Here is a 12,608-nt window from a genome sequence, read left to right on the forward strand (position 1 = left end):
CTCTGCTCTGGTTAGGCCTCAGCTGGAGTATTGTGTCCAGTTCTGGGCGCCTCATTTCAAGAAAGATGTGGAGAAATTGGAAAGGGTCCAAAGAAGAGCAACAAGAATGATTAAAGGTCTTGAGAACATGACCTATGAAGGAAGGCTGAAAGAACTGGGTTTGTTTAGTTTGGAAAAGAGAAGACTGAGAGGGGACATGATAGCAGTTTTCAGGTATCTAAAAGGGTGTCATAAGGAGGAGGGAGAGAACTTGTTCACCTTAGCCTCTAAGGATAGAACCAGAAACAATGGGTTTAAACTGCAGCAAGGGAGGTCTAGGTTGGACATTAGGAAAAAGTTCCTAACTGTCAGGGTGGTTAAACACTGGAACAAATTGCCTAGGGAGGTTGTGGAATCTCCGTCTCTGGAGATATTTAAGAGTAGGTTAGATAAATGTCTATTAGGGATGGTCTAGGCAGTATTTGGTCCTGCCATGCGGGCAGGGGACTGGACTCGATGACCTCTCGAGGTCCCTTCCAGTCCTATAATCTATGAATCTATGAAGACAAAGGAAGTTCAAACAGGTGAAAAAAACAGCAGGGAATGAGACTCCTGGATCTCAGCTGGAAATTTTTTTCAAGAGGGGGACTGAAACTATAAAAAGGAGGGACAAACATCCCATGGCACCTCTTTTTCTTTCCCTGCCCATCGCATTCACTGCACCTGAAGAGACAAAGAAAGCAGCCACTGGACTCTGTGGGAGACTTTGGTCAGTAAGACTGCTGAAAGCATGTCATGAGAAAACTTTGCTTTGAATCTATATAGTTTCTTAAGCTAGGCACCAGTAAGTGTTTTATCTTTATTTTTCTTTTAACTATTTCTCACTTTTATGCCTCATTACTTTTACTTAAAATCTCTCTCTTTGTAGTTTTATTGTTTTATCTAATCCAGTGTGCTCAAACTGAGGTGCTGGGTGATGTCATTTGGAGTAACAAATTGTGGGCATATTATTCCCTTAAAGGAAGAATGGACTTAATATATTTGTACTGTCCAGGAGTGGGCTGGGCAGTATAGGACTATCATGGGGTGTATGTACCACATGCTAGTCCAGCAACCAAAGAGTTAATATAGGCACTGCTGGCCACTGCTGATCGGCAGTCTGACAGCTGCTGGGAGAATAAAAGGGCTGGGAAGCAGAAGAGCGGGAAGGCTAACAGAGGAGGAGTGAGCAGACTGGAAAAAGGAATGTCTATGCTAGAGACATGCCCAGGGACAACAACCCTGAAAAGCGACCAACAGATTGAAGAGCCTACAGAGGCCTGAGGGAAGGTAGAAAGGAGCTCAGGGCACTGTCAGAGTTGGTGAATGCTGACTCTCCTTGTCTAGCTTGAAGGCCCTGAACTGGAACCCAGAGGAGTGGGTGGGCCTAAGTTCCATTACCAACCCCCATGATAGATCTGAGAACAGATGGAGTTTCCAGATTCCTGGACACCAAGAATGGACAGACAGCCCTGCTGAGCTGAGTGATCCAGAGCCATGCCCCCGTTTGTTCAAGGGGACACTGTTGCACTGACCCTGCCTCATAAGGCCTTACATTTTTTGGGGAAAAATATGGGACTGGGAGTGTGTTGGGGTCACCCTGTGATAATTTTTAAGGCTGGTAAGAGCCAAGGTGTGGATGGCTGGCTGCAGAACACTCACAGACATAGCTGGGAGTGACATACATGCTGGAGGCGGTTTGTGAACAGTCTAGGTTGGGGGCCACAGCAGCAAGACATTATAAAGGGCACTGTAGGTTACAAGGTAGGGATGATTCAGCTACTCATTAGTCTGGATTGTACCCTGGTATGTCACAACTTGTCAAAGAGAAGGTTAAGAGATAACTTAATCACAGTCTACAAGTGCCTATATAGGGAACAGAAAATTTAAAATAGAGACCTCTTCAATCTGTCAGACAAAGGTATAAAAAGATTCAATGGTTGGAAGTTATACAAACTGAGACTAGAAATAATGTGCAAATTCTTGACAGGGGCTATTATGGATTCTCCATCACTGGCAATTTTAAAATCAAAATTAGATGTTTTTCTAACAGATATGCTCTAGTTCAACCACAGCTATTGGATTTGCAAAAGGAATTAAGTCAGGAAAGGTCTCCAGCCTGTTTTATGCAGTGGTCAGACTAAATTATAAGAATGGTCCCTTTTGGCCTTAAAAACAGAATCTCTGAAAACAGGAGAGCTAACAGACTTTGCTGCAAATGCGACTATAGTATTTGATATTCAGAGAGGGCAGACAAGATAATCAAAATAGACTCATTTGATTTAGAAATGGAAGACCCAGGTACAACAGATAGTTCACGGATTCTTCCATTATAGTTCTGGGTACTGAATTCAGGAGGGACAAAGATCGAGAAGTTGAGGATTCAAGCAAGTTGCTCTTCACGAGACATTTCTTGTCCCTTTTTCTTAGTTTATCTGCTTTCTGACTCATGTTGAGTAAAAATTTTGTTCTCTTGGGAAGGGGCAGGAGTATGCTTCTCATACTTACTCCTTAGCAAGGCAGAGCAAGACTGGGGAATGAAAGGCATAGGATGCTGTTCAGGATCTTTAGTGCCAAACTTTTGCCATAGTTCGATCTATGCTACTGCCTATCACAGATTTAATCACATCAAACAACCCAGAAGTTTCTAACTAGTTTACCAGAATTGCAGAAAGGAGAACAACGATGGAGACAAAAGATGCACAAGGAGCCTCAGTTTTGTCAAATGCTACTTACGCCAAGAGCAGCTTGGTAGGTAACCTCAGATGGGAAGGTAAATGAAGGCCCAGTTGTAACCGGGCTGCTAGGGGGCGGGGTCACAATAAGCCCTGTGGTACTGATATGAACCTGTAAAAAAAAAGATTGATGTCAGTTTTAGGTAGTTCCTAAAACAATAGATTGTCAAGGTAGATTGGCGCACCTTTTGATTAATGTACTACCAGCACTCTTCTGTGAATACCATCATCAGCAACTTTAGCGTGTTACTTTGACTTTCTGATAGTAATTTACATAGAATATTTGTATTACATGACACTGCTCATTTTTCAGGCTCTATATAAGCCAGAAATAATTTTTCAGAAAAATTGGGAGCTATACATGCAACTATCTGGGTGAAAAACACTATATATTTATTTTTCTCTAAATAGCAGAGAACAAATGAGTTTAAATATAAAATATTTAATTAGTTTGTAAACTTCATGTGAAATCCTCTCAGCATTTTATAGCTTTCATTAATATATTCTCCCCACAACTGTCAACTTTACAAGTACTGTAATATAGAAGACTGTTCATCAAACACAGTAGTGTGTAATCAAGACTTTGGAGCAGGGGCGGGCAAACATTTTGGCCTGAGGGCCGCATCGGGTTTTGTAAATTGTATGGAGGGCCGGTTAGGAGAGGGGGTTGTGGCCCGGCTCCCGACCTCCTATCTGCCCCCCCCCCGGGACTCCTGCCCCATCCAACCCTCCCTGTTCCCTGTCCCCTGACTGCCCCTGGCCCCCGCCACCTCATCCAACCCCTCCTTTCATTCCTGATGGTGCCCCATCCAACCACCCCTTCTCCCTGTCCCCTGACTGCCCTCGGAACACCTGCCTCTGACTGCCCCGACGCCCCATCCAACCCCCCTCCTTCCTGACTGCCGTCCCTCCCAGGACCCCTGCCCCCATTCAACCCTGTCTCCCCCCCCAACCACCATCCACACCCCCACCCTCTGACCACCACCGCAAACTCCCCTGTCCTCTATCCAATTCCCCCCTGCTCTCTGCCCCCTTACCACGCTGCCTGGAGCACCGGCGGCTGGCGGCACTACAATCGTGCCGCCCGGCTAGAGCCAGGCCACCCTGCCGCTGCCACCACGCAACACAGAGCAGCGGGTCAGGCCGGGCTTTGCAGCTGCACTGTCCCAGGAGCTCACAGCCCCACGACCCAGAGCATTGCGCCAGCGGCAGAGCGAGCAAGCTGAGGCTGCGCAGGAGGAAGGACAGCAGGGGAGGGGCTGTGGGTGAGCCTCCCGGGCCAGCTCGGGGGCCGGGCAGGACAGTCCTGTGGGCCACATCCGGTTTGCCCACCCCTGCTTTAGAGGAACATTCGAGGTTTTTAAAAAATAGAATCAGATATAATCTAAAACTCTCCCTTATCAATATCAGAAATGACATCAGAGATTGTTCAAAGTCCAAGAGTTTCTGTAGTCAAATTTATCTTTTACCATGAATGCTCTTTGTTAATTTTCAGTATTTTATTCAATTTGGAGAACAAAAATTAAACTGACTAGTCTAGTTTCTGGTTTCCATATATTATAATAAATCTGCTGATGGTTTTCTTTTATTTACAGAACTTCAACAGAATGCTCAAACTGAAAAACCTTTCTATTCACAACACAGTAGGCTTTGCAAACAAAAACAAAAATCTCCCCAAACCCCTAAATTTGGAGCCTAACCTAGTTGAAAACATCCCTTTACATATAATGTATTACATATGTTTAGTCTGAAAGGATCAGAAGCCTTTATTATGAAAAAAATGCTTTAGAATATTCATTAAAATGTATGAAATGTTTTGTATTTAATTTCAGGTAGCTTACCTGAGAAGGAGCACTGCAGGAGAGGCCTGTCAGTTCACTTATACGGGCAGCCGCTGTGGGGTTACTGGAGCTGATGAGGACAGGAGGACTAATTTCCATTGAGTGACGGTTTTGAGAAGACTGCGAGGACTTGTTGGACATGGTAAGGGAGGTAAAGGAGTGCCGTTTTTTGGTGTTCTTCTTTGTATCAGTGTGCTTTTGGACTGAATTGTTGTGGGATGCCCCAGAGGTACCTTCTCCAGAGTCAACAGCAGAACCTGAGGCCTTATCCAACTCTATAAGCTGCTTGGCTGCTGTATTAAACTGCAAAACAACCAACACATTAAGAAATTATTTTAGAAATCTTTAATTTAAGAAAAATAATTAAGTAGTTGACTGGACAGAGGAAACACTTCTAGACTTTACTTTTATTCATAAATAAGAATCAAACTGAAAACTATGGAATTCAGAACTCTTTATGATGTACTAACTCACTCTATAACTAGATGTCCTACAGGTACAAGTCTTTCACTATATCCTACTTAAGTGAAGTTTGATATGGTCCCGATGAATGTCCATTCCACAGTAAGACTTTTGAGATTTTTCCAAAGAGATGTGACACAAGCCTGAAGACCTAATGCTTTTGTGGTCACTTCTGCTAATGGATTTCACAACTCTTGCATGTTTGATTAGCATCAGCAGTAATAAAAGCAACAGACTTTTTGTTTTAATTTATCCATAATTTATCCATTAATATCTTGTCCATTATGATAAATTACATTATATTATATAGGCAACTAAATCCTGTCTCTGCAATAAAGAAGTAAAAAATCTTAGGCATTTTAATCTTCTGACAGTCAGCAGATTAACACTAGATAAAATAAAATAAAATAAAATTTAGAAGGGTAAGAGTTTATTCTTCATAAAAGCACGTTAACAACTGCCAGGAAATTCTATTTATAGCTTTAAACTGTTGTAAGAAACAGTGTAGGGAGACATATTCATTCATGAACTAAAGTACATCAATACAAGTAGACGGCAAGCGCTTCTTTAAACATATTAACCCACATTAAAAATAATGCCCATTTTAATGTGAATAACCTCTATTTGGAAAATCTGTTTGTATTTTGCGGGGGAGGAGGGATTTTTTTCATGAAGAACCAATTAAGAACAATCAAGAGGAAAATATAGGATTGCTTACTAAGGAGTCACTGTTTTTTTAACCTCAGCATAGTCTTTTCTTTATTTACCTTAGCCATTTTCCTGGGAGTTATAAGACTCCTGCTATGTTTAGGGGAAGTTTAAAAAATGCTTTATTTCACCAAAACCTCACTATATAATTATTGTATTATTTGTATTCTGGCAGCCCCCACACTGAGTTAGGTGCTGTCCACACAAAGGAAGCCAGCCCATGCCCTGAACAGTTTACAATCTAAGAAGATAAGTACTATACAAAAGGTGGGAGACAGGGATAAAACATACAGTTAAAATAGTGTGCGCGTGTACATGTGTACAAATATGCCTGTATTTGTATACATATACAGACTTCATTAACAAAAATTAGCTATCCCCAACTGCCTTCTACTTTAGCCAATATTAGTTGGCAAATTTCATGTAAACTTCATAATACAAATAGGTCTTCAACTGGGATTTGAAGGATCTGTTCAGGGAGGAAACTCAATGCCAGCGGGAGTGTGTAGAAAAAAGCCCCACAAGTGTGGGAGAAACAGACAAATGGGGGTAAAGGCTGGAATTACCAGAGTAGTGGAGGATTGACATAAAAACAGACAAAAGCAGATAAGCAGGAAAGGGCAGAGTTGTGCAATGCCTGGAAGGCAAGGACAAAAGATTTGAACTTAGTGCCATGGAAAGGGGAAGGCAGAGGAGGCATTCAAAAAGAGCGGGATGACATGGCCAGTGCAATAATCCTGAAGATGATTTTAGTATTTGGAATGGAGTAGAGAAGAGCAATATGAATTTCACAGAAGGCACAGGATTAAACAACATGGTGGCAAACATTTCCAAGACCTGTGTATACTACAACTTCCCCTGTTGCTACCACTGGTGGTGAATTATATCTTTCGAAGCCTGTTAGTGCAGGCAAGGCCAAAAATAACCTAGTGCAGTTCCTGTTCCATTGTAGAAAGAGACTAACCATAATGGTTATACACACAGCTCTGCCAATGAATTTGCAAAACCGTGCTCCTTATTTAGTATTGAGATTCAACATTTTATAAAAAGACTAAAACCATGTTTTTAAGAAGCTAAGGGAAACATTTTATGCTAATTTATTATAGCGCTTTAAATTGATTAAATTCCAGATATGTGGGCTGGAGAACACAAAGCAAGAAAAAAATGTTAACAAGAAGCTGAAGAAAATTGCTCTGCCATTTGAATTCTCATGGTTCTATCCTGCAGACTGGGTAAGTAGCTAGGCACTGTGAGGATTAGACATACTGCAGATTTGGTACTCCTATCCATTTTATTCTTCCATCTCAGATTAAAATTCTTCCTATCATTCACAAGAATGTGCACATCCTAGCTCCTAGCAAAACATGTTTTACATAATGGCAACGACAGTTTAAGTTCCCATCCATTTCTATTCCCTGTTTGCAATGTATGTAATAAAGATTTTGTTCCCAGATGACCCAGAATTACAGAAAGAAAACCAATACTTCATTTACAAAGCAAGAATCACCTATTGGGGAAGAGCAATTAAATGAGTGAAAGGCTTACCCAAGGGTCTCAAAATCCACTGCGAAAAGCTCCCTCAGGTAACTGTTCCACTTAATTATGTTTGTTGACTTTCTGAAACTAATAATGCCTGCAGGATCTGCTTCCTCTATACAGAGGGAACCCCAAATTAGAGAAAGATTTTGGCATGTTTATGTGATTAATCCAAGTTTAGTCAAGCATAAGGAATCTGCTGAACTCTCTTAGGCAGGGAAACAAACACGAAAGAGTATCAGAGGGGTAGCCATGTTACTCTGGATCTGTAAAAAGCAACAGAGTCTCCTGTGGTACCTTTAAGACTAACAGATGTATTGGAGCATAAGCTTTCATGGGTGAATACCCACTTTGTCAGACGCATGTAATGGACATTTCCAGAGGCAGATATAAATATGCAGGCAAGAATCAGTCTGGAGATAACGAGGTTAGTTCAATCAGGAAGTGTGAGGTCCTCTGCTAGCAGTTGAGGTGTGAACACCAAGGGAGGAGAAACAGCTTTTAGCTGGCTAGCCATTCACAGTCTTTGTTTAATCCTGATCTGATGGTGTCAAATTTGCAAATGAACTGAAGCTCAGCAGTTTCTCTTTGGAGTCTGGTCCTGAAGTTTTTTTGCTGTAAGATGGCTACCTTTACATCTGCTATTGNCTTTTAGCTGGCTAGCCATTCACAGTCTTTGTTTAATCCTGATCTGATGGTGTCAAATTTGCAAATGAACTGAAGCTCAGCAGTTTCTCTTTGGAGTCTGGTCCTGAAGTTTTTTTGCTGTAAGATGGCTACCTTTACATCTGCTATTGTGTGGCCAGGGAGGTTGAAGTGTTCTCCTACAGGTTCTCCGCACGAAAGAGTGGCATATAGGCTAAATAGTGCAATGCACTGCTTATTGGCCTTTCCTTAAAAAGGATCTGGAGACAGTAACAGTTGCAGAGTATAGCTACTCACTTCTTCCTTGGGATAGGAAAGGGAGAGCTCTCTTGTGTGCATGAGCTTCAGACACATCCGAGGATCAGTGAAGCACACATCCCCACCCCTAACTACAAAGCACAAGGAAATAAGCTGTACCACATTTATGTTCCATTTATTAGTTCCCTCTTCTCAACCTCAACTACCTGTCATCTACCACCCACAGCCCACTTTCAACCTGAATACTAACGGCACACTTCAACTCTGACTCAACATTAGGCTGGGGCTAAGTCTCTCTTGGTCAAGGATCCTTGATTGTGAAATTCCCATACAGGCTACTTTTAGGGCACCCTTCAAGACCCATTTATTTCACTTGGCTTATCTATTTGGAGGACTCTTTTTTCAATGTGAATGTAAAGAAGGTTATTTAAAATGAATACTTCTCTTTAAATAAATTTGACATGTACCAGAGTATGATTTTTCCATTAAGAACATGAAGTGCTCTTTTTGAAAGCAATGAAAAACATTGACTTTTGCATAATTTTTCCATTGTACATTCCAGGCTGACAAGACAAGTGAAGGCAAGTTTATATAAAACGTTTCATTCAACTGTTCTTGATTTAACATTACTAGAAGAGACTCTAATTTTCTCCCCAACACTATAATTAAGACTACTTTGTCTAATGGTGATTGACAGCAAGTCTAGCCTAATAAATGCAAGATTTTAAAAAGTACTGAGTCAGGAATTCAAGCTCCCTAAAGGAATGGAGATAATTAAAAAATGAAACATGTTTTGAACTACTTTTTTGATGGTTTGGGGCTAGGGCGGGAAGAAGAGGGTTAGTAAGGAACATGACTGATTTGGTAGGTAAATCTTGAGTTCTCACTGACTAAATTCGCAAACTGAAGGATGGATGCAATGCTACGAAATTATACTATCTTCTTAAAATTCTACCAAAATGAACATTTCACTTGTATTGTTAATACTAGTATGTTTTGTGCATTTGGTATAGATTCCCTTTTTAAAAGACTACTGGTGGATTATTGTAAGAATGCTTGCCATTCATTCCACTGCAGTTTCAACAGGGTACTGCACATTACAGAAATTTGAAAATAATATTTTCCTCTCTATATGCCCTATAACTGAAAAGTGTTTCCCAAAAAACTCTACACTCCATATGCCCACTTTACTTTCTAGCTGCTCCTGGAGACTTAAAAAATCTTTAGATTTGGAGGAAAACGTATGTGGATTTCATTAATTGTTGAAGAAAGAAAGAAGGATCAAATTTGGAGTTTATTTAGGAATGTACATTGTACTCAGCACTATAGTCTATGCATACTGATTGGTCTTGACTGGATAACTTTGGTGTTCTGATTACTCTTCTGAATTGAAAGCTTTTTTAAAAGAAGACATAAAATCAAAAAAGTTATGCAACTAAACACACAGTTCTAGGCTCAAAAATAACTTTTCCCCTTCAATGTGCAAGAAAGTAGTTTAGTTGTTTTTAATGTGCAGTAAAGAGGAATCTGATATTAGTGGTCACCACATGTAGCAATTATTAAGCTACAATGAACAAATCTTACTTTTCAAAAGCCAGCGCTTACATTTACCTCTGTAGCAAACAATGATTTAAAAAAAGAAAAATTTGGTGCAAGGTTCAAATTGAATTTTTTTTTGTTTTGTTTTCTTTGATGTTTTCAGAGGCAAGAAAGAATTTCAGTGCAATTTATCTACAGTTAAAAAATGTAACAGCTTGGGTTAGACCCAATTACAACATGACTGGACACCCTTGCCATTAAAACACTTCTCAGAATTGATTTACTCTTTGCTTTTATATCATACGTTTAATTTTGCAAAATTATTCAGATATAAATGATCCAAAAGAGTGGAATAGAGTGCCCCAAATTTAACCATGTAACAACAATATCTTCTAATACATTTACTGGTGAAAACCTGGTCCCATTATAGTCAATAGGAGTTTTTCCATTGACTTCAGTGGAGACAGGATTTCACCCTATGTCTGCACAATACGAACAAACCAATGGTATTTATATAAATAAAAACAATAGAAATCCCATTATAGCACTAATTATACCTCAGTTATTGGTTTCAGACACTTGTTTGTAAAACTGGGTGCAAATAAAACCATTCCTATTTCTCCAAAAAGGACGTTGACTGAGCGAACAGCCTTTGTTGTGAAAGATGTCTATGATCTGGAGGTTTTGACATTTTAAGCACAAAAGCAAATGTCCAAAAATATGTGTGTGTATATATGTGTGTGTGTGTATATATATATATATATATATATAAGAACTGTGCAAGAGTTAAAATAAAAGAAACAATTAAAACATCATAAAACAAACACTATGAAAACACAAGAGACAACTTTTTTAAAAAAGAGGGCAGGGCAAGGGAATGGCTAATACAAGGGACAAAAAATGTGATCAACATAGAAAAACCCACTGGGAAAGAAAAGTTTTCAATTATTTATGTAAGTTAGATAAGGGATGGGTGGAAGTAGATATCCAGGGACAGCAAATACCACATGCTAAAGGCCATCAGAAAGACTTTATCATAAGCTGATCTGAGTGTGATGGTAGAAATTGACTGGTGTTAGAGAAGACACACTCACCTGGCCAAAGCTCGTGGATAACTCTTGAATACAGACAGAGAGACTTCACAAATAATGAAGGTTAAAATAATAGTTCATTATTTATTTGACAGAAAGGCTGAGAACACCTCAAAAGCAAATGTTAGGGAAAATACAAGTACTCAAATGTGCTAAGTTTGAAGTGTACAAGTATGTAGTTATATCTAAGATGCTCCTGGATATACAGTTAGTAGCTGTGGCCAAGATTTTCTATCTTTCATAGGCAGGAAGGTGATATCTTTTCTTTTGGATGGTCTCTTCACTACAATTATCGTTGTTTTTCTCCCCTCAAGATCAGACTACAATAACATACTCTGTACGGAGTGACACATTAGAACTATCCAGAACTTAAACTAGTGTAGAATGTAGGAACCTACTTGTTACAGAAGGATAATCTTAGTTTCTTGGGGTTAAGGCACTGGACTGGGAAAAAACGATTACTAATCTTGTTCTTCGAGATGTGTTGTTCATGTCCATTCCAATCAGGTGTGTGCGCGCTCACGTGCATGGTAGTTGGAAGATTTTTTTCCCCTAGCAGCATCCGTCGGCCTGGGCGTCCCCTAGAGTCGCGTCTTCCTGGCGCTCAATATAGAGCCTTTTATATCGAGGGAATAAAACCATTCAGAAAATCTGTCCATTTATTCGTGGCAGTGGTGGACAGAATGAAAGGTCTGCTGGTATCGTCACAACGCATCTCGTCATGGACAGCATCCTGTATTCATGAGTGCTACAACCTGGCAGGGGTTCCTGGACCTCCAATCACTGTGCACTCCACCAGGGCTCAGGCTTCATCAAAAGTGTTCCATGCGCAGGTTCCCATTTAGGAAATCTGCAGAACAGTGACATGGTCTTCCGTCCATACTTTCGCCATGCACTATGCGATTATCCAGCAGGTCAGAGACGATGAGGCCTTCGAACGAACAGTACTCCACTCAGTGGACGACTCCGACCCCACCACCTAAATTTGGGCTTGTGAGTCACCTAATTGGAATCGACATGAACAAGCATTCGAAAAAAAAAAAAAGTTTCTCAACTTCTCATAACTCTTGTTCTTTGAGATATGTTGTTCATGTCCATTCCAATACCCACTCTCCTACCCCTCTGTCAGAGTAGCCGGCAAGAAGGAACTGAGGGGGTGATGGGTCGACCTGGTCTGAAGAGGAAAGCTCCATCAGGTTCAACCATGGAGCTTCCACGTCATGAGGTGAAGCAAGTCAAGGTTCAGATGTTCAAGACAACTGTGATCTTGCATCAGAAGGTCTGGGAAGAGTGGAAGGGTGACCAGGGCTTCCACGGACATGTCTAGGAGAGATGTGTACCAGTGCTGTCAGGGCCAATCTGGTGCTATCAATATGACCTGAGCTCCTTCCCTCCAGATCTTGAGGAGTACCTTGTGAACAAGTGGCATGGATGGAAAGGTATAAAAGAGATGGCCTCCTCATGAAAGGAAGAATGTGTCCACTCGGGAGCCCAGACTGTGATTCTGGAAAGAGCAGAACTGCTGGCACTTCCTGTTGTGTTGCATGGCAAATAGGTCTATCTGGGGAAAGCCCCACCTCTGGAAGATTGAGACCATGATGTCCGGGCGAAGGGACCACTCGTAGGCGTGAAACAACCTGCTGAGGTGATCCACCAGCTCTTTCTGTACCCCAGGGAGGTATGACGCTTCCAGGTGTATTGAATGTTTCACACAGAAGTCCCACAGCATGAGGGCTTCCTGGCACAGGGGAGAGGAGCGTGCACCCCCCACTTTG

At 41.0% G+C, this 12,608-nt stretch overlaps 1 protein-coding gene across 3 annotated transcripts in view; it reads right to left on the reverse strand.

Moving 5' to 3' along the window:
- The window catches only part of SH3RF1 (SH3 domain containing ring finger 1), a 159,577-nt gene that overhangs the window by 61,243 nt on the left and 85,726 nt on the right, over positions 1 to 12,608 (reverse strand). For all 3 annotated transcript variants that reach the window (XM_034770971.1, XM_034770972.1, XM_034770970.1), the window contains exons 5-6: positions 4,595 to 4,897; positions 2,755 to 2,865 (exon numbers count right to left, since the gene is read on the reverse strand). In XM_034770971.1, the coding sequence (XP_034626862.1) occupies positions 2,755 to 2,865; positions 4,595 to 4,897 (414 nt within the window). The remainder of the gene's footprint in view (positions 1 to 2,754; positions 2,866 to 4,594; positions 4,898 to 12,608) is intronic.

Source organism: Trachemys scripta, chromosome 5, assembly GCF_013100865.1.
Source record: "Trachemys scripta elegans isolate TJP31775 chromosome 5, CAS_Tse_1.0, whole genome shotgun sequence".
Lineage (NCBI taxonomy): Eukaryota > Metazoa > Chordata > Testudines > Emydidae > Trachemys > Trachemys scripta.